Below are 23,824 nucleotides of genomic sequence, written 5' to 3'. Positions count from 1 at the left end.
CGAAACAAGGGCCATCCATCCCTGGCAAACGGATCAGGCAAATGGGCCTTATATCACTTTTAAATATCAGCTCTCGTTTGCTTCTGCTTTCGAACAAATGAGAAAACGAAAGTCGAATTGAGAATCTCAAGAAAGGAACTACACTAGCCGTAACCTTAGTGGCACAGCCCCGTCTGGTCCCAGTCATCTATTGCGACCAGCGGTGACGACGACGTTGATATACGTGTCACGACTTCAGCACTAAACAAAGTCTGCGGATATTGTGGAGTACATACGGGTGAAAGTCAAAGCTGCCCTGAGGGTCGAGCAGTGGGAGTTCCGCCACAATGTGAATTTTAATTCATTTGTGGTGAGAGTACCAACTCAGCTTCTGTCGACCTTCATGAAAGAGGACTTTTAGACAAAGGGTGTCATGTTCCGGTGTTTACGAGGACGGTTACCGGACACCCACGTTGCGTCACACGTCGCGGTCCATATGTGTACGTAAGTAAACAGTGTTATTACGTATGTTAGTCTATATACCTAGTCAGGTCATAAATTCTGTCACATGTTTAATATAAAATAATTGAAACAAGTTTATTCATTTTTTAACCATTTATATACCAAAATGAACTTAACAAAACATAGATTCTTATGACACTAATGTTTATTCAAAATGACCTCCGTGATTTGGAATACAGGCTTTCAATCTGCGCGGCCAGTTGTCTATCGCAGCACGAACGAGGTCCATGTCAATATCGGCGGCTGCCTTAATCAAGGATGTCTTGAGTGACTCCAAATTGGGATGAGGCTTTGAGCACGCCTTTTCCTCCAAGTGTTGCCATATCTTGTAATCTAACGGATTCAGGGCCAGTCTTCGTGCCGGATGAAGTCGATTTCACGCGCCGCCAGCCAGTCTTGTGTGCTCTTCGCTCTATGAGCTGGCGCCGAATCTTGTTGGAATACCCAATGCCTGTTATTGAACATGGTATGAGAAACAGGTTCCACAAGGTTCGTCAGGACTGTATTTTGATACACAACTGCATTCGTTTTTACACCTTTCTCACAAAAATGTACCTCTGTTAAGCCCCAATAAGAAACTCCCAACCATACCATGAGCGAGGATGGAAAATGACCTCGTTGGACACGCGGAATACGGTTGCTCGCTTCTTCACTACTGTGTGCGTACACCTTATCATTTTGTTTGTTGTAGCTCTCTTCTACGGTAAAAATTTTTTCATCTGAAAAAAGAATTTCCCGATATTTTTTCCCGCGTACCGCTTCAACAAAGCGCGGCATCTCTTCAGTCGCAGGTCCATTAGACGAGCATTCAAACGATGTCCTGTTTTTCTTCGATATGCCCGAAGCCCTAAGTCTTCATTTAACACCCTTTTCACCGTGGTTCTGCTTAACCCCATCTGAAGGGCCAACAGTTTCTGCTTACGTTTGGGATTTCTTTGAATTCGCGCCTTCACAGCTTTTATCACTGCTGGAGTCCTAACAGACCGAGGGCGACCACTTCTTGACCTGTCATCTACACTAGAGTCTTCATTGTATCGTTTGATGGTACGATAAACGAATCTTTTGGTTATATTCAAATTTTTCAGTATGTCAAAAATTTGAATTGGCGCGTAACCGCAACGATGCAACGCAATAACTGCAACACGGTCTTCTTTAAGCGTCCACTCCATATTTAAAAATGAGTAAAATTCTAAAAAGTATACATTTTTATTTTCATGAACAATTCGAAATTCGAATTCAATAAACTTTTTGTGGCCAGCATTCTAAAAGAAAAGTTTTTACTGTGTGACAATACTTATGACCTGACTGTGTATATATGGGTCTATAATTATGGGTCTTTTGTAGCCTGAAAATAAAAAAATAATAAACCGGAGTTTCGACATTTTTCAAAGCAACGATCTTGACTTATTGGTTCATGCTGATACTACGTAATAAACTTACCAACAATAATAACAACGCTGTTTTCCCTTATAACTTGCATGAGCTCCTCTCTGACTGCAAACACTGGTAGGTACCTGCGTTGCTCGCTTATTGATTTCTTCTTTACGAAATCTGATTTTGACTCGGGCTCTTGTTGCTCTGGAATTAATCAAATATATATAGTTATTATATGACCATAACAATATAGGTGACGGCAAGTGTAAAGATAAAATATCTTATACTTTATACGTAGACATTTAACAATTTTCATAAAAGTGTATACATTTTTTAGATTTTCGCGATTTCTATTCATGAGTTTTTTGTTTTGTGAAATAACTTCAGTTTTGTTATGATTATGATACAAAGATAAATTTCTTCGACCCGGTGGGACTTAAAACTACGACCATGCTGCACCGTAGCATTGCTCTTACCAACTGAGCCACTTGACATCCGTGATCGAGTGGCTTGTACACCGGTTTTCATGGAGTCGCCATCTTTGAGGTCCCGGGTTCAATCCCCGGCCGAGTTATTGTAGAAAAACTAACTTTTAATTATATTTTCTCGGGTCTGGGTGTTTGGGTCGTTGTTTACGATTTCCATAATACAAAGTGCTTTAGTTACTTAGTTTGAAATCGGAACAACGTATATGATGATGTATAATTTATTTGTGTCACAATACTGTTGAATTTCGTAAATGGCACTTTTCGGTTTTTAACAGAGATCTAGTTTACTAAAATATGCCTGGATTCACTAATTCATTAAGACAATCCGATTGCTGTAATGTTGTATGGACTCTTCGCCACCGTAGTTGGCTGTAAATTTGTTGTAGTGTAAATTACTTGGACCGAGTTTCATCTGACTTTGAATACATTATCTTACCTTTGTCCAAATGTTCGGCGTATTTATAGGCTTCCTTTGTTGGTCCGTCGTCTAATTCTTCTTTCTCTTTCTGTATTCCCATGATGTTACCTGGAAAAGAAATAAAAAAATTAGTTTTGCAGAGACTCCCGGGATGCACGTTTCTTTTAATTTGTGTTTTATATGCTACGTTATAATATATCCACCTGTATAATTAGACTTTTTACCTGAAATACAGGATTCTCCTAGTTCCTGTAATTATTATATATATCTTTAGTTATTCCTTTGTACAAGAAGTTATTCAATGAACTATTTTATTTATTATTTTATTTTACTGTTATATTACTGAATGTTTTTACAATAATTTCATCATCATTATCATCAACATATCAACAGGAAAACGTCCACTATTGAACATAGGCGTCCTCCATCGCGACGTGCATTCACCGGTTACAGTTCGCGAAGTCTAAGCTGAGCTTTGCATTTGTGTGAGTAATCATCAAAAGTAGAGTCAGACAAAAAACTTTTAAAAATAAATTTTAGTATTAGGTAGGTTTTTAACATAAGTGGGAGAGATATTCTAGTTTAAAAATAAATAAAAACTAAATAGCATAAATTGTTAAAATAAAGGCCAGCTATGATATGTATGACCGATGAGCATGTGTACCTACATATTATTATGTAAGTGTGACCGAGAAGTCAGAGATCAATAAATAAAATTCAAATATAAAATAATTATAACAATTCTTCTGCACCGGACATTGCGTTTTCATCATTTTCTTTATCACTCTCGTCTTCATTTTCACTCTCCTCTGATGTATCGTTTGTGTTAATAATGAATCGTTCCGTTATATCGTCAAGAACGGCATCGTGACCATGAAACTTTTTTCTTCTTTTATTGCGTGGTCACATACATTTTTCCATTCTTGTACAGTGATAGTGACAACTTTTTCTTTGCTCTAAAGCTAGGCATAGATATATTTGACATGTTTTTTTTTTATTATATAGAGTCAAATAAAATAATAAAAAGAATATTTTAAGAGAGTTTCGTTATCAAAAAAGTATTTGTTTATCATCATCATCATCAACCCATTTATACGTCCCAATGCTGGGCACGTGTCTCCTTTCAGACGAGGGTTTAGGCCATAGTCCGCCACGCTGGCCCAATGCGGGTTGGTGACTTCACACGTTTTCTGAAAGCTGTGTACCTTCTTCAACATGCAGGTTGCAGCGCGATGTTTTCCTTCACCGATAAATTTAAAATTAAATTTCGCACATAAATTCCGAGGTGCCGCACTCGACTTCGAACCCACGACCCTCTGCTTGAGAGGCAGTAGTTCAAACCATTAGGCTATCACGGCTTATTTGTTTATAAAACACAAGAATTTAACTTAAAAATACGTTACAACAATTACCTTATAAGCGAACTATAACAATGTACGAGATAACCATACGAATTCCCTGTAGGGCTGGCACGACAGGCAGCAAATTGCGCGAGCGACATAAAGCGCGAGATCTCTATGCGTGAATAGCAGTATCTCGTCCTTTTTGTCGCTCTCGCGCAAGTCGCGCCCAGTCGTGCTAGCCCTACTGGTCTCAAATTGTTTCTGTACTGTAAATACCAGAGAGAATAATAATATAAAAAGAAGCATATATTAAGTATTATATATTTACTAGATTAAATAATTACAGTATCCGGTGTTGGGGCTACTTGTAAGTAAAAATTACTTGTGTTAGAAACCCCGCTCTTCAGAGTTACTTTTTTTTAATATACGTAAATAAGGAAATTAAAATTAACTTATCAGAAAAATTTAAAGAATACACGATCCTCATGTGCAAATTTAAAATAAAATTAATGTGTGTGTGTGTATATGTGTGCCTGAGTGCGCGTGCGTGTGTAATAAAACTTACGAGTACTATTTATCTTTACTTTATCTTTTATTTACGCAGTGAAATATTTTTTTTTACTTACCTAGTTTGGTTCCTTCGAGTTTCCAATGCTTCTTCTGGGCTTTGCGTCTCTCTTTTTGTTCCCTAAAAGCCTTCACCAGAGCGGATCCCTTGCGGGCGTTAATTGCCATGTCCGAGGTAGGATCTTTTACCTGTGTACAAAGTATATACTAGCTCATGTCCGCGACTTTGTGTAGAATAGGTACTTCGATTATCTACTATACTTGAGAAATGATTGGTTCTCCATACAAATTTTCATCCCCTATTTCAGAGATAGTGCAAGAATTTTAAAAACTTACAAAAAATAAGTGCGCATTTGACCTCCATCTCACCTGATGGACAGTGACGATGAGGTCGACGATGTAGCATGCACACCTAAATAATGTCTGTTCACTCTCGCCTTGAAAAGGTACAAGTTATAGCGTTCGGGAAATAAGTCTGCTTGCCATATAAATGTGGAAGCGAATCGCTTCGTGCGAATCCTGGGAATACCCACAACATAGGGGTGGAACTAGCTTACGTCTAGTCCCACGATGATGGAAAGGGGAAAGCAGAATTAAAGCATGCAATTCCATCACATTCTCCGTGATACATTTTATGCAGGGGGTGAAAATTTAATTTCGGATAGGGGTAGCCGTATAGAAAGTTGTCCAGAGATAAGGGTACAGCACGTGAATAAAGTTTTCGGCACACAGTCTCTAATAATTAAACTAAATGCTACTCACAGGAATTACTGGTTCGGGCTGCTTCGTGAACACGATTCTACCGTCGAGGAATGGTGGCACGATGTTATGCACCAACAGATGTACGCGGTCAACGCTCTCCTATAAAAAGACCAATTTTGAATTTTTAAACGGCATATGCGGCATTCTTCGGCAATGGCACTGTCGACCGGGGTCAGGGATTCAGGTTCAAGAACCAACGAACACTTGTCGTACCGAACAGCACCGCTTTCTGTATTTGCAATTGAAGTGATACGCAATAGAAATCGCTTAAGTTGTTAACGAGGCTGGAATGAACCTATTTACGGACGTAACAAATTAAGGCCACACCTCACACGCTGAGGATCTGCGAAGGTCGAGACACTTCCGACGTCTCTCGGTTTCGGATTTCAACCTCACCAAGTAGTAAAGTCTTCAAGAAATACCTTCGACAGCGATGGATGCAATTTATTTATTTATTTATCTCATATAGCACATGTACATATAAAAAAGGTCTTACAATAACATTTAGTATTGTACGTACATACATAACCCAGTCAGGGTGTTGCAAATAAGCTGAAAAACTAAGCCTATAAATTATTTTAAAATTAAATTGAACGACGAGCTTTCCGTGAGTCTTTTCTCCATTTTCTATAATCTGTGTATAAGGTTCATCTTTGGCCTTCGTAAATATGATCGAATCTCACACTCTCAGCTCGAGTGGCTTCCCATTCGTTTCCGCAGGAATTTGCATATAGTCTCTCTTCTTTACAACATTCTACATAATCCTTTGTCCCCAGGCATCTGAAAGAGCGTTTCAGCTTTCTCAGGTCCCAGGATAAGCCTTGTCGCACTCTCGTTAAGTCCCTATTTTTTTTCCATCATTCAATTCCGGTTTTTATTCTCACTCCTATACTAGTCATGCAGTCAGACTTTGGAACGCACTTCCCATTACTGTACATGACAGTAAATCCTTAGCTATCTTAAAATGATAGTCAAGGAGCACTATTTATTCTGTGTTCCATCCATTTTATAAAATGTAATGAAATATGTATTTGTCTAAGTTGTGGTAATTTAATATTATTGCTGTTTTTTATTATTATTATTTTATTACATAATTTAATTTTGTGTTATTGTGCACGCAAAACCGTTATAATATTTATTGTGTCCTGTATTTTGGTGTGCAAGAAGAAATTTCTTATAGAAATAAGCAGTACTTTTTGTGTGTGTTTTCCGTTTTACCAAATGTGATTTGTGTTTTCCTGTGCAATAAATAATAAAATAAATAAAATTAAAAAAAACTCATTCACCGAATAACATGATTTGTGAATAAGATATTGCTTCAATGCCTTTTTAAATGCATTAATGTTATCTTTAGAGGATTAGATTCAATGCCTTTTTAAATGCATTAATGTTATCCTTTAGAGGATTAGATTAGACTATGTAGACGGCGGTGATTTTTATTAATTTCAAAATATGTTGGTTGTTTACGGAGAAACAATGCTACTTCCATGATATAAAGACATGGGAGAGTTAGCATGTTCTCTTTAATAAAATGTGATCTACGTGACGGATATTTACTATAATACGGAGACATTTTTTTTAAGAATGAACAGGTCATAGTCCCCAGAGACTAATTCCGTAGCGCAATTCAATATGTCATACTTATTTGCAAGAATCTTACCTCATCCAAGTCATTGTTAACACTAATGGCATGTACAACACCGCTAGTAAGCATCCTGTTCCGTTCCCACAACTCGTTGTCCTTGTCGATCTGCTGCCTCTGAGCAGAAACTTTGCGGTTGCGACGCTTCTCTATTTGTTCTTCTTTGCGCGCTATATATTCTGCGCTGGTGTTGCCGAACGGGTCAGATTCGTCGTTTTCACCTGGACAATAGAATACGGTCATATACCACGGGAAAAAATAAACCAAATGTATTTAGTTCATATTCCGAAAAGGTAGTAGTTACAATAGCCTGCCGGATAGTGAATTCAAACAAGTATAATATGAATAGGTGTTCAGAATTTTGGCAAAGACATAATTTTGATTGTAATGAATATTATGATGTTTTACTATCATGATTGTCATTTACGTTTTTTATGCCTTTATGATATAACAGGGCGCCCGCTCTACCAACTGAGCTACAGATCGAGTCAACAGGCCTTACGAGTTTTTGGTTTTAACGGATTTTTGCCGTAGCGCCATCTGTGAGAAATCTATGAAAGATTTTCTTCAGTGTCAGATCGAAGGAATTTTAAAGCATAATAGTCATCCATGATAACAGATTCGGTAACGTTACTACCGAATGGTGGTCAAGAGGTGGGTACAGCCACGTGAGACGTCCCGCAACTTAGAGGATGGAAAAAAATAAAGGTAAGGAGCTGCCTTATCTACTGAATAAACGTTCCTACCGAAACCAAAAATGTCCACCACAAATGGCGGATTTCTTTAGTGTTGTACCATAATCATCGATAAGTCAATACGGACACGCAAATGTATGGCTTGAATATTGAAACTGTTTTTTGTTGTTATGTTTGTAATTTGTATAGTTTACTGTAATCAAAGTGTGATTGAAATGTTTTATTAAAGTAGATCAATATTCATTGTTATATGGGAATATCCGGGATGATAGATAAGAGGTTTTGAATTTGTTGTCTGCATATTCTGCGCTTCAATTAACATTCTAGAAGTATTTGGCTGTACTGTTGGCTGTAGAGTAAATAAGTATTCTTGCAATACATATTTGTCGAGGCTAGTTCAACGCGAGCGCAAACTGATATACAGCTAGTGCTGCTGCCTACACGCTCGACAAGTTTGAAAAAGAGCATTACAAACGGCCATTGTAGATAAGTTTTTTGTAGCTGCCAACACGTAGGTCGCTCTCAGTTATCATTTACATTGAAACTATATGGATGACGTACAAGTTATTGTAGCTGCTGCCATTTAATATTGGGCGCCTATAATTATTACATCAATGCATCTAATATATGTCATATAATGTTAGAGTTGTCAGTGGGGAAAAATCGGAAACGAGTGGATGGTTTTAAGGAACTGAGAATGCCTAGCAATGTCTCTTGTTTACTCAAATTTAAATATAAAATTATATACCAATAAATACGACGACGGAATTACATTATCATGTAATCTAGTTACATTCAAAGTTGTATTAAAATTTTACTCTTCAAAATGGAGTGAACAAACGAACGTGATATTTGATCCAATGTTTATGTTCGGCAATACTATAATTTCCAACCATTCTTTCTTTCTTTTTTCATTTGTAGGTAAACTTTAAAAATAAAAAATAATAATAATGTGTGTAGTGTATTATTAGTGAATTGTTTTAATAACAGAATATCGATAATATGTCTGCTTACAAGAACAACACTATCTCAAAATAATCGTTATCAACAATCTTCAAAATATACTAACAAACAGGCAATCTAAAGTAACCAAAGCAAAATTCGGCAAGACTTATGAATAAACTGCTTAAATGAGTTTAATTACATATTTTATATTTGGGCTATTGTATGATTTATAGACAAAAAATAACACATGCCAGCATAACGTAACATTCGATTCATTTCCGCCTTTTCTACTGCCGCACCCCTTAATGCCGCAGCGACGCATGTTAATCAATACTTAATTGTTCTCACTGTCAATATTTTTGTCCAAATTGAATACAATTCATGTGAATAATTCAATAAAACATTTGACCAAACATTGTTTTTGACATCTCATGTACTTCCCTTTGATAACCGGATACGGATGTCAAAGGTTACTCCAAAAATGGTAAAACGAGAAGAGTTGGCATTTAAGATGACGCTACATATTTTCGATTCCCGTGTTTGACATAAATCAATGTAGTGCTATCTCTTTTGGCTTACGACGGCACGCAGTAGTTAAACAAAGACAAAAAAAGGTTTATGTTTTCGACGTCTAAATGCATGATATACGTATAACGTCTGATTTATATATGTCAATATACCATGATTTAGATTTAGATTTATTATGTCCTGTGGTTTCCATAGTCTAAGAATAAGATGGGCAGATGACATTGTCAAAACCAACGACCATAGACAGATGAGACTAAATAATATTTGTCTTTGAAATTAATCTTTGATCCTAATATGCCTGCTAATAAAATGACTGTTGTTCCTATCCTCTCACCCAGAAATGTATCATATTCTCTTTAAATTCATACATATAAATCATATTAAACTTTAATTATTATTAATGTATTAACACTATATTTAATATACATACACATTTATAACCACTTGTGTTGTCTAATTTGTGCCATTTCTTTTGTTTTAAAAATCAATTTGTGCAAAAATCTCTTTGATACTCAAACAAAATTCTCTGTGTATTGTCTAACACACCCTCTCGTTTATGAAACGAGAATAAGGACACTGGCAGAATTGAGACTGTGTGTTCGATCTGTGTATTAATAATTATAACAAACTAGGAGTAATTTCACATATAAAAGAATTGAATAACAATTCAATAAAAATTTAAAATACAGTGAATAGCGACATCTCTAGCTGGGGCTGGTAGCTGTAAATGTATCTAACTGGATGACGAAATACTTTCATAGATTTCTCATAGATGGCGCTACGGCTAAAAAGTCGTCGAAAAGTCAAATACAGACACGACAACAAGCACATAGAACAATTCGTCAGGTCCGCTGGTTCGTTCCGTGGCTTAGTTGGTATAGCGTTTGGGATGGGACCCAAAGTAGGCTGTGGTATACACGGCGTGAGACCCAGACTCAGCTACAAGTTGAACATGGGACGTCACTCCTCTATCTTTCAGGCCGAAATATACGCCATTATTGTTTGTGCGTATCTAAAACTGATGAGAGGCTACGTTAACAATTATATTTATATAAACTCAGATAGTCAAGCCGCTCTGCATGCACTAACCTCAGTCACCCAAACTTCGAGGATTGTAGAGAACTGCGTAACTATACCGACTACTCTCGGGGAAAGGAATAATGTAATCCTGTGTTGGGTTCCACGTCACTTTGACATAGAGGGTAATGAAGCAGCGGATGAACTGGCAAAGGCTGGTGCTAGGGAGGGCTTCATTGGTCCTGAGCGCTTTATAGGCATAGTTGCTTTATAGCAATATTTATAGCACACAGCCTGGCAAAGCTCACTTTGTTGAACGAGAGCTCCCACGTCTCCCGAGACTTGTGGCTGCAGACTAAGGGTCTTGAGCATTCTAAAGCCTTGATAGCAGCCTTCAGTGCCAAACACTGTAGAGAAGTTCTGTCACTGGACAGGAATGACATCAGAATAATGACTAGAGCCTAACAATACATTGTGGCTTGAATAAGCACATGTCAAATATTGGACAGAGAGTAAACAGAGAATGTAGATTCTGCCACGAGGCGGATGAAACTCCTGTGCATCTCCTCACCCAGTGCTGCCCTCTGATGGGCGTGAGAAGTTCAATATTGGGTAGGCACAGGGCACACCCAGAGGACATAAAGACTGTCGGAGCCAGGAAAGCCCTTCAGTTCCTTATTGCTGTTGGTCTTGGTCCGAGCTGTGATTAGTGGTGATCACAATAGATCATTACCCTAATAATAATAATAATAATAATAAGCTAAGATAATTGAGCTTTTTAAATTAAAAAATAAAATTACAGTAATACAGCATGCCTTAAGTTTGTAATATATTTAGATAGTTTATAATTTATTATTATAAAACCTATTTTATTTAAATTTATAAGACAAGAAAACGTTTCTTTATTTATGTGGCCCTAGTACGCATATAAACAAATAATCTAGTAATAAGGTTTACCTTCACCCATGTTGTACCATTCTCGGTCAAGCTTTCTTTCAGCTTCTTCCCATTCCGGGTCGTTAACGTCTACACCGCGCCGTGAACTGGCAAATCTGAAATTTATCATAATGTCTCAATTAAATCTATATCTCGCGCAAAACTTCGAAAATCGTAGAAAATAGTCTTGCTTTGAAACTTTGGAGGGCACAAATGATAGTCGCATTTGTAATATTATTTATGGTGGTGTTTTATATCATCGTTACGTCATATTGTATTTAATTATAATAAATTTTCAATTTTCTTTTTATTGTAATAATTATTTTTGTAACAATAAACATCCATTTACTTACTACTTTACCGCTGCAATCGTCGTTGATTCTTTTACGAAGAACTAAATAAATATTCCTCGTTGTTTTGCGGTTGACCACTAGTTGGCAGGACATTGATAGAAATTTCAATATAAAATCAAAACATCTTAACTTGCAATAAAAGGTGAAGTTTAAATTATACAGGCTGTATATTTGAAAGTGAGACATATTCATGCATGTCATAGTAAATCATGTTACACCTTAACATAGACTAAAATAAAATTAGGATATGGGATAGAACAAAAAATAAATCAACAAATTAGTTTTGGAGTGTACATAGGAATAAACCGATTCCCTTTACGCTTGATTACGAGTGACTTGGGAATACTACCATGCGAGCGCCGAGTGAGACAGCAACAATAACAATGATTTCACCTCTCTCTCTCACCTCTCATTTATGTTATGATGAAAAAGCTGTTATCGAAATGATTACGTGTTAGCTTATGTTAATTATTATTTATTAATGAACTATCTTCGAAATGTTTTACGTACTAAAAAAAGATAATTAAGTTATCCTTTAATAAGAATTGAGGTATTTTAGGCGTAGTTAAAAATGTGAAATCAAATTATTTACAATGATTGATTTTTTAGTTATGTACAGTTTATTTACACTTACGTGGTACGGAGCAAGTGTTCAAAATGTCCACCGTTTTCCACAATGCATAGTCTAGCACGTCGTAGTAAATTTTGTTTTAAATTGATCAACACAAACACATTTTGTCTCACAGTATAAAATGCTGAGATAATCCTCTCATGCAACAACTTCGACACTGTTCACCTCCTCCGTGTAAACTCCAATTTGAGAACATTTCAATAGCTGACCTCACACTATCACCACTTGTTGCGTAAAGTCGCACCATCTCAGTCAATTCGACATTAGAATAAATATCCATTTTGCAGGCGAGGGGCGTGTTCGCCGCCGGCGCAGCGTTCGGGCGAGCGGAAGTACAAATAATTTACGTGTCTTCGCTACGCCAAGGTCGCGCGTACACTGTCTCCGCAAATAGTGCCGACCTGTGCTTTGTTTTTCGCTGCCGTGCCGCCGCGCCTTTCGCCCTTCGCTGCGTCCGTCGAAGCAATAATAGTGGTGTGCATAGATTTCGATATGTAATGTTGTTCACAAGTAGTAGATAATAAAAAAAAAATAATATATTTTTGTAAAGTTATTTATTATTTTTTTGGGTTCAGAATCAGGAATATAACGCACTCTATAAGTATGTCTCACTTTCAAATATACAGCCTGTATACATTTTTTCTTTTTTTTTATATTAGAAACTATGACCAATCATTATCAAGATTTCATAGTGTTACAAATTATGAATGTAATTGAGGCCTAAGGGACTTCCATAACATTTTAAATAAAACTTATACTGGTACTCACTTATGAGGAGAGGCTCGAGGAGTTTCTTCATACAATCTCCCCTTATTGTCACGCAACGGTTTTCCTCTCTCGCTTCTCCAAGAGCGTTCTGATGTGCCAGCGTCTCTTGGCAGGGGTGTGGGGAAGTCCCAACTTGATTTACGTACTGTGCCTTTAGGGTCGTCATCTTCGTCATCCCAGGCTGTTTTGTCTGTAGGTTTTAAGACTTTCATACTGAAAAATCATAATGTTTGTTGAGTTGAGATTAAACACAATTTTCAGATAAAACAAGCATTTGTTGCACAATATTTTGTTCCTAATATTACAACTGAACAACTTGAATCCAAGGTCATAAAATATATTTTTTTAAATCACTGAGTAAATTGTCTTCCTTATGGTGCTTGAACTCTATCAGGCCTGTTATGCTAAACATGTGTAACTCTTATTGAAGGACCATTGTTAACATTTCCAATGTACTAAATGAAATCTGCAAACTCAGGAAGGACACTACAGACAAGATGCGTAAATGGGGTTTCAGGGATGCTAGTCAACTCAATGTAACAGCAGAACCCTAACACAGCCCAAACAGGAAATACTGTTGTGCTCCTTGTGTCCTAATCTGTATGAGGGAAAACTTCTATGTGGCCACAGAAAACGCAGTCAAGACAGCAACATTATTCAAAGTCAATATAGACCAAAATAAAAGAAATATCATCCCGATAAGTAGAAGAAAATATGGCTGCCATAAATAAGGTGTACTCCAGTTTTCTTTAGCCGATAATGGATTTAATAACCTCTAACTAGCCTAGATCCTAGCTTAGCAAACCGCATGAATGAGTGCAATCCATACGCATTTTAGATAGAAAGCTTTTCGTAATAACTGGAAAACAATTGCTTACTTCTTAAAATAACAAAGAAGTACATTATTATATGCTGCTAATGAATTGACACTCATTAAAATTACTTACTTTGGAGTCCTAGGCTCATCCTTAAATCTGGGTTCATAATAGCTTCTTCTAGAGCTATCTCGGTCACTCCTGTCTCTGTCATTTCTCCTATCTCTATCATCTCTCCTCTCCCTATTATCACGCCTGTCTCTGTCATCTCTTCTATCTCTCTCATCCCTTCTTGTATCTCTCCTATAACTATCTCTATCTCTCCTGTTATCATCATATCTTCTGTCCCTATCCCGGTCTCTTCTGTCATAACGGCGAAAGAATTTATCATCCTCATCTTCTTTTGAACGAGTTTTCCTTTCTTCTAATGTTGAGTTGTGAACTCCTTTCTCTTTTAAATCTTTTTCTTTTCTGAAATTTATTGGGAATTTATTAAAGTTAAATGTAGTTTCATTTTTGAAAAAATTCAATTTACAATGTTAAATTATTATAGAAACTAAAAATAAATAAAATAGTCAACAGTTTGAAAAGAGAGTGAAATGCACCAAGTCCACAAATTCTAAATGAAAACATAACCACAAAACATTTTTACAAATCTGGGCCTAACCCAACGCCCACTGCTGGGATGGGACGGCAAGGGATTTTTAGGTGACAGTTAGTAATATACCTTATAAAATTACGACATTATAGTTTTGTAATTTCAATGACAATGATCTTAGCTGCAAAATAAAGCTGCTATATACTTAGGGATGATGTGCCGACAGCCTCAGTGAATGCCTCGGTAGCCTAGGGAGTGCTTCAGCATCCCCTAGGCTGCTTCAGCAGCCTTAGGGATGCGTTGACAGGCTTCGGAACGCCGAGTGTCATTGTGTGGGTATACGGGGCGAGGGGAGGCTCGTCCGGCATGCGCGAGCACGATGTTGCGACAGAAGGCTTGCCTAAGAATGCTGCGGCCTGTTTAAGGATACCGCGACATAATTGCCGATAGTGTGCGATGCCGAAGGATCCCCTGCCGTTCGGTCCCTTCAGTGGGCGCCGGGCGTTAAAAATCTCTATACTTACTTCTGTAATCTTTCCAACATGCGCTCCCTAGCTTCTTCTGATATACCACCAGTATATGTAGGGGTTTCTTCATTGTGCTTTCGATATTTACGTTCTTTCGCACCTGTGGAGTCACTTGCTTGATCACTCTCTTCCTGATCGTCCTGGAATGATATTAAACGGTTCTGCTTCCGTTTAGCTGCTGCTAGCTTATCTAGACCAAGTAAGGAAGGCTTGGCGAACTGAAATTCTTCAGGATCCTCCTTTTTCTTGATGATCAGGCCACCAACAACATTGCTCGATGTTCCCTCCAAACGATGTAAGTTTTCGTCGCCGTCAGACATTTTACAACTTTATAGTCGTTATAAAAAAATGCTATAGGATGCAATACGTCGATTTTTTTAAGTAATTCATACAGGTTTTAATGAGAAAACTGAAGAAAATAAATTGCAAAACATTGCGTTACCCAGTCACGGAAACAGTGCGGAAGTTTTTATGACAATGACAATGACATTGACAATTACAAATACCAGTGTTGCTAGCTCTAAAAATATAAATAATGCGTTCATAAAAATGATTGCCCGTGGGTCAACCAAGCGAAATTAGCTCAATTTGTTAAGGTGCAATGCTGACCACTGGCTGCCCAAATTTCGAGAAATAAGAGATCATGGTACGACATTAGTAACAGTTAATGTTTACTAAAATGTAAATTCTTCTTTTCACAACTATTGCATCAAAGAAATATAATATGTTTTGATAGGCAATCTGGCCAAATACCAAAAAGTGATTGTTGGCTAGCATATTTACATTAAGGTCATATTATAACAAACTGATTATTTACAAATAATTTGTAACAGACCATAGTTTTGATCAAAAACTGTCTCAATGGATCTGCTTCAAATGATATAATTGTTTATCTCACAGAATACGTTTTATTATTGTTAGTTTCTATACAACCATTATTTTTGCTAATATTAGGGATATTATTTATGCATTTAACTCATAATATCTCATAAAATATATTTTGGACCGTTCTTATCTTAAGCGGCTTAGAGTTGAATTTAAATCTTAGGTGTAAAACTTGACATGCTCTTGACTCTGTACCTAATTATGGTTTTTTAAGCTCTAGAAATTTTAATAGTCTGATCACGTTTAGAACTCTGACATAAGACAACAGTAAACAAATCAGTTAATTTACTATAGGACATGTGGGACCCGGAGGTCTACCACAAATACGATGCAACAATCATTGTTTTAGCTTCGTATCGGACCGGAGGCTATCACGAAAAGCGTACGAAGATCATAATTTGACATAATATGTCCTTATTCTGAAACGTCAAATGACAGCTTCTTATCGTATTTTGACAAAATACTTTCATCGTAAAACTATTATAACGTAGGAGCTTCGTTGCGACCGCAGTCACATTGTATCTATCGTGTTTCGTGGTAGACTTCCATCATATTGTGTTAGGTACGAAAGCGGCAGATGAGGAAATAAATAATATATACAGGGTTATTTTTAAAATACTAACAACCTCCCAGCATTATATTACTGACATAATAAACAACAACTTTTGTTCTATGACTTTTTACAAAACAATAAATTTACCAAAACATTGACCTAGGTGAATGAGCAAAAATAAACTTTTAGTTTTTGTTGTACTATTTGAAAATTTTAAGATCTGTATTTGGTAGAGGTAAGTTTAAAGGCTCAACTCACGTCCTGATTTTCAACTACAACGCAAGGCGACGCGCGACGACACTCGCATTAGCGCCCCCGGATCACAGTGTGGTCGGCGTCAGACGCGTCACTGCGCACCATGCGATTCCATGTTTGCATAACACAAATTTGTACCTTAACAATGGGAAAATAGAGATGAATATGCTTCGACTCTACGCCAGTGTGAGTTGAGCCTAAACGTGCAAGCGTCCTCGGTGACGACTTCCACTCCAGTCCTGCACAGTTATTACTGTTTAGAGCGATCTATTTAAATATATTTATTTTTGTATGAAACAAAAATTTTACAAATTATTAAAAGTCATGGATAAAAGTTGTTGTTTATGTTGTTAGTAATTATAGTCCTGCGATAATATCCTGTATAATTTAGGCACTAAATGCACACTCATTAATCATTGGCATTATACGCAGACTTTAAAAAGATACAGTACACTGTTATCCTTTTAATAAAATCCGAAAGCATTACGCAACGATCAACTTTGATTGACCAACTTGCTTCACCCTCATAAGTAGCGTAGTGTATGAACCTAACTTATGATCTACTTGTATATGTACGTTCACTAAAATCATAAATTCACAATGCCGTTATAACCCTTTAACTACTCTAATTTTTTTTGTTTTGGCTTCTGTTCCACTAAGAACAATTCTGCTAGTGTCCGGGTTGATAAACTACTCAAAGGGAACTAGATATATTCTAGAACTCTACTCAATGCTCAAGTCAGGATTTGAGTATGGTTTAAAGCACTCGAAATCATACTCAAGTCCCTGCCATTAGGGTCGTATTTCCAGTGCTTGAAATCATACGCAGATCCTGACTTGAGCATTGAATAGAGTTCTGGAATACGACCCTAACCTTAGAGGTTAGAGTATGGAAAAAAAATAAAGGAAAGGAGTTGCTCTACGGAATAAACGTACCTACCTAAACCAAAATTGTACCACACAAATGGCGTATTTAGGGTCGTATTCCAGTACTCTACTCAATGCTCAAGTCAGGATTTGAGGAGACTTGAGTATGATTTCAAGCACTGGAAATACGACCCTAATGGCATGGACTTGAGTATGATTTCTAGTGCTTTGAACCATACTCTAGTCCTGACTTGAGCATTGAGTAGAGTTCTAGAATACGACCCTTAATGTTGTATGTACATACCATAATCATAGATAAGTCAATATAGACATGCAAATGTATGGCTTGAGTGTTGAAACTGATTTTTTTGTTTGTAATAATTACATTCTTGCTTTGATTACAGTAAACTGTACAAATTATTTGTGTAGTTTGCTGTAATCAAAGCAAGATAATAAAAGTTTAATTAAAGTATATCATAAAGTACATATATATATATATAAAGTATATCAATATTCCATTTGGAAATGTTTTATGTCATATGGGAATTTCTGGAAATGTCTTATGAGATTTTAAAGTCATTATTTTGTATTCATAAATGTTCACATATTACGAAAAGCGAATTTGCACAGAAAAGAAATGTAATTTGAGAGTATATTTAAAAAAAGAAAAAAATTGTAATCTTAGCCTGGAGATACCTATGCATTTCCAATCACAAGATTGATATTAGAAAGAAATTTTTAAAAGGTTTCCAAATAATGTAAGCAGTTTGTATTTATGCATTGATATAGAATTAATATCAGTGATTTTGATTTAGGTGAATCTTTAACACTTCCTTTTAATTTTTGAAATAAATAAAATTACTTATATAATAGTAGTAAAGTAATATTATCGATAATCATAAAATCACACATAATATTAATAATACGATATTTGCTTAAAACATGGTATGACATAATGGTATAACAGAAGATGTAACAAGAGACAGTGCCAGTACTAACATGTTTCGCATATTAAACAACCATATATTAAACTACGACGACAACAAAAATGTCATAAGAAATGTCACTCATGTCATGTCACAATGTTACAAATTTAATTTGCCAAGAATGATTAAAATCAAGATGAAATTTTCCATCTTATTTCCTGTCAAATAATTTATTTACCTATGTCATAAAAATATTTTCATTGAAGCACTTACTTAACTTCGTTTTAAACAAACATGAATCTAATAATTTAATCTCGAGCTGTTCACATGTTGGCCGCTGTCAATTTTGTTTTAAGGAACTGAGGGTGCCTAGTAACGAGTCTTTTTAATCAAAATTAAATGTGAAGTTATTTACCTATAAATGTAACGATGGAATTGCATTATCATGTAATATCTTACATGCATGAAACTATAGTTACATTCAAAGTTCTATTAAAAATAGGCCTCTTCAAAATGAGGCGAACAAACGAAAATGGTATTTGATCCTATGTTTATATTCGGCAGTCCTTTAATTTCCAGCCATTCTTACTTTCTTTTTTGATTTGTAGGTAACCTTCAAAAATAATAACAATAATGAAATAATAAAAACCTCGTAGTCAATTGTTTTAATGACAGAATATCGGTAATATGTGTGCTTATAAGAACAACACTATCTCAAAATAATCGTTATCAACAATCATCAAAATATATTAACAAACAGGCAATTTGTAGTAACCAAAACCAAATTCGGCAAGATTTATGAATAAACTACTTAAATGAATCTAATTACATGGAGATATTTGGGTTGTTGTACGATTTATAGACAGAAAAATAACACATGCCGTGTAATGTAACATTCAGTTGATTTTCGCTTTTTCTACTGCCGCACCCCTTAATGCTGCAGCGACGTATTTTTATTAATACTTAATTGTTTTCACTGCCAATATTTTTGTCCATTTCGTTACAATTCTTGCGATAATTCACTAAAACATTTGGCCAAACATTGGTTTTGACATATGATGGTTTCTTTTTTTTTCTTCTTTCCATAAAGGAAAAGGCAAAGGTTTTACACCATACAGCCAAGTCTTGGTACATTATTCTTTTTTGGACATGAAGTTTAATTATGTTTCTGTAAATATGGCCGCCACAAAGAAGATAGGCAAATTGAGGCGGCGTGTTTGGATTGACTCGGGATTCCTTAAAACGGGCCGATATGGGTAGTTTAGTTCGAGATTCGTATAATTTCGCGTTTTAATCTTCGATTAATGGCACAATAGCATTATCCTATTCCACTTTAAACTAGATTTCACAAAGTAATTGAAAGTCAAAATAAAAACGACACTTTTCCCTCCAAAAGGTCCAGAGCGAATCTGACATTTGATGTACTTCCCTTTGACAACCGGAAACGGTTACCAAAGGGTACTACAAAAATGGCAAAATGAGGACAGTTGGCATTTAAGATGACATTACGCATCTTCGATTCCGGTGTTTGACATAAATCAATGTAGTGCTATTTCTTTTGGCTTACGACGGCACGCAGTAGTTAAACAAAGACAATAAAATATTTATGTTTTCAACGTCTAAATGCATCATATACATATAACGTCTGATATAGATATGTCAATATAACATGTCCTTTGGTTTCCAGTCAAGTTATAACCGCGAAAAGATGATTTTGACGTCTTTGACACTACCATGCAGTGTTGCCTATACATACACACACACACTCACGCACGCACGCACTCACGCACGCACGCGCGCACGCACTCACGCACGCACTTACGCTCGCACGCACGCACGCATACACGCACGCACGCACTCACTCACGCACGCGCGCGCGCGCGCGCGCGCACACACGCACACACACACACACACACACACACACACACACACACGTCACTATTGAGTTCAAAATCATATAAATCTATGCACGTCACATAATAGGTCAAATAATACATTGAAAAAAAAAAAAGTATTTTGTTGAAATGTATTTTACAACGAAACTATTTGAAATACAAATTACAAAATACATTCCGGTCAGGTATTTGAAATACCAATTACAAAATACATTTTTAGGGAGTAATTGAAATACAAATACAAAATACGTATTTGTATTTTAAATACGTATTTCAATTACAAGTAATTCAAATACTGCCCAGCCCTGTATATGGTTGGACAAATAAAGGTCATGGGGCTTAGCATGTACGTATGAAAGTTGTATAAGCGACTAACTAAACTAGCGAAGTAAACTGTAATTAGCGAAGTAGGTATATGTCTCTAGGAATTATACTATAACTAGGAATCTTAATAATGTGGTAGGGCGTAAATTAGACAGGAGCCGAAACTGAGGAAATACGTCTGACTCACAAATTAGTGCCAAGGAATTAAATTTGCTGAGCGTAAACAATATTCCCACCAAATTGCACATGCGAATAAATCTTTTTATTTCGTCTAACAACTAAAATAGAACAGTTTGTGACTAACACGTGTGGCGTAGAGACGTATAGCATATGCCAGAACGATTTAAAACAATAATCGCGCGGGAAGATTTCCGCCTTACCGGCGGCGGAGGGAATTTATTTTCGAAAGGTTCTTTACAATGTAAAGTTTTGAATAATATACAATTTTTGTAGTGGCGTTCTTTGGATATTTTAATTCTCTAAAGCTTCGATGTTTTAAAATTAGTTCGTGTTTAGTGAGTAATGATGCGTGACAAGGTCGATTAAGGGACAATTTAATGCTCTGGCGACATAAAGACGACATTCAATTTTTGTTTTAGTGAGGATTTGAGGGTTTTATCCAGGATGTCTGACGAGGAAAATCAAACTGAAAATAAAGCAACTAAAGGTTTGTGTATACAATAATTAATTCCTTTTCATTACCAACAGGATATACGAACTTTAATTTTAAAAAAATCTGAGCCATAGCAACTTTTTTTTCTAGTACAATCTTGTTACATAAAATAATTGCAGGCGCTATTGTCCGTGTGCGGTAACAAACGGCAATAAATTTTAATCGTCTTCAATTTCCCAGTAAAGCGGAACAGACAAAAGTGGGCTCTTTTGGAAAATACCTACGACATCTTACTTTGACGCATCGCAAGCGAAAAACTGTGTACGTAAAAAGAAACATTTTCATTTAAAATGGATTAATTTCTTTTTTCATACTTTTTTTAATGAGCCTAACAATAATGGTCATTTTGTAATGTTTTGAAAAAAATGCTGAAGTTTACTGTGGCAGTGCTATTTTAGAGCTTTATTACTTATATCGTCCAAGAATATAGCTTTTTTATGAATCATTGACTATTTTTGAAAACATTTATGTTACTTGGAGAGAAGATAATAACAATCTCGTGATATTTTTGTTTCCCTTCAAACGACTGGATTTTTTTGTAAGATAATAGATTTTATTTAAAAAAATAAATGTGACAGCCACGGCTGCGATGAAATTGTCGTTTGTCACGGATACCCCATTAGCATACCACCAAGATGATGGAAAAAAATTAAGGCAATAGTTTAGGAGGCAAAACCCTAAACATAGGGGCAAAAATGGGCAAAACTGTACCCAGAATAGATAAGATTGCCATCCAAACATTTTCACTTGCTATTAAAAATGTATACCTCGGAGTAATAGGTAAACTTCATGCTATATTATTTACTCCGTGCTACTACGTTATTACTGACTACATCGATTTGATAATGTATTATTGATGTATGTCATAAACACATTTAAAAAATGTTAAAATGATGACAGTGAGACATTATTAAAAAGAAAAGATGAAAAATGGCGGGTTTTTGTATTACGGTTTATTAACGAATTATTCTTTAGTTTCTGTAGGTATGTTACGTTTTTAATTATTTGTTACCGTTTTGAGCTGACGGTTCTACAGCCAATGGTCAATAAATAATAATAACTAGAAAGGAAGAATAACAAAAAGGAACTATTATTATACTTATGAAACATAAAAGCTGAATAGAACTTTTGTGGTCATCCGTTGTGATAGTGAAAACCAGCCCACATACGGTACTTTTATATACGACATCTAATTCCCCTGAGGAATCAGTCCACACTTGTCGCTGCACCTTCGGGTTAAAATTATCAGATTATCATATTGTCACCGGATTTGTTCATACCATATGGACTTAGTAGCAGTACATGGAAATGTTTCAAAATGCAAATTTTCCATTGAAAACCAATAGTTTGGACTTTGGATCGGTCTATGGTCTTATCGTATGCGTATAGGGTTGAATATAAATCTAACTGTCAAGCTACACGTGCTCTTGACCCTGTACGTAATATGTAAACTTATAATTAGGCTCAATAAAGTAAAAACTTACCTTGCCCCACTTCGGTTATTGTAACAACACGGAAACTACGACGGAAAGTAATTAAAAAATCCAATCTCATCTACTCAAGCGTAAGCGGTGGACGGACTGGATTGCATCAATACAAACGAGCAGTCGCTGATACAGTTGCATAAGTTGAATCGTTAGTGAGTACAGATCTGGCGAACGTGCATTAAGTTGTGCTATCTTTTCGCGTGCCATTCACGCACCGCTCGCGCGCAATATATGTTTAATCAATCTACAACCTATTGACTGTCCTTGCTTATAAAATACAGATATGTGTCTTTTGACAGTCTTTTCGTTAACAGCGTATCCATTTAAACAATTTTGTAAAGAACGAAAGAAGTGAAAATCTGAAGGGACTCTGTCGGGTGAATACGGTGGGTAACATATCTCAACGTATCTGCAAGAGTTTTTGACGGCTTTGTGAAGTTGAGCCTGGTTTGGCATTATTATGATGAAATATAATTCTACAGTTCTGGGCATTTTTCATGCATTAAATTTTCCCGCCTATTCTTAAAATGCGCGCTAAAGTATCATTTTTAAATGACTATAGACAATTTAGCATAACAACACAAAAAATTTCTTTTTTCGTTTAAAATATCAATAAAAATAAAACAAGCAGTATGCGTGGAGCGCGCGCTCATCGCCCATGCAGCGCGATCTGTACGCATCCTTATGTGTGTAAAATCTGTATAGGTTTGTTTTGATAGTGAAAATTGAAATAAATAAATCAAATAAATGCATGAATAAACTAAAGACGTGCATCGCGTTTGCATCGCGTTTGCGTGAAGGTAGACTGCATCGCGACTAAATCGCTACAGACGCGCTGCTAACAGTCACCATGTGTAACCACTCCAACAGCACTGAAGACTCAGGAAGTAATTTTATTTTGATAACAAATCCTATAAAAAAGGACAAATGGTGAGAAAAGCCTTAACGGGTTGGTCAAAAAGTTCGGACGGGTTTTGCCACAAGTTGACATTAAACAAAAAAATATTTTTTTTCTTTCTTTCTATAGTCATTTAAAAATGATATTATATCG

The 23,824-nt window shown here is 36.1% G+C and overlaps 1 protein-coding gene across 1 annotated transcript in view; it reads right to left on the bottom strand.

Annotated features, from left to right (window-relative positions):
- Nucleotides 1-15,228, bottom strand: part of LOC113234018 (pre-mRNA-splicing factor ATP-dependent RNA helicase PRP16) — a 171,795-nt gene extending 156,567 nt beyond the window's left edge. The window contains exons 1-9 of the mRNA XM_026469245.1: nt 14,906-15,228; nt 13,916-14,254; nt 12,969-13,181; nt 11,238-11,332; nt 7,114-7,316; nt 5,454-5,552; nt 4,751-4,880; nt 2,800-2,889; nt 1,942-2,079 (exon numbers count right to left, since the gene is read on the bottom strand). Coding sequence (XP_026325030.1) covers nt 1,942-2,079; nt 2,800-2,889; nt 4,751-4,880; nt 5,454-5,552; nt 7,114-7,316; nt 11,238-11,332; nt 12,969-13,181; nt 13,916-14,254; nt 14,906-15,228 — 1,630 coding nt within the window. The remainder of the gene's footprint in view (nt 1-1,941; nt 2,080-2,799; nt 2,890-4,750; nt 4,881-5,453; nt 5,553-7,113; nt 7,317-11,237; nt 11,333-12,968; nt 13,182-13,915; nt 14,255-14,905) is intronic.
- Nucleotides 15,229-23,824: the final 8,596 nt, after the last annotated feature.

Source organism: Hyposmocoma kahamanoa, unplaced genomic scaffold (genome assembly GCF_003589595.1).
Source record: "Hyposmocoma kahamanoa isolate Upper Pololo Valley unplaced genomic scaffold, ASM358959v1 81, whole genome shotgun sequence".
In the NCBI taxonomy this organism is placed as follows: domain Eukaryota; kingdom Metazoa; phylum Arthropoda; class Insecta; order Lepidoptera; family Cosmopterigidae; genus Hyposmocoma; species Hyposmocoma kahamanoa.
This window is presented reverse-complemented; position numbering and strand designations above follow the sequence as displayed.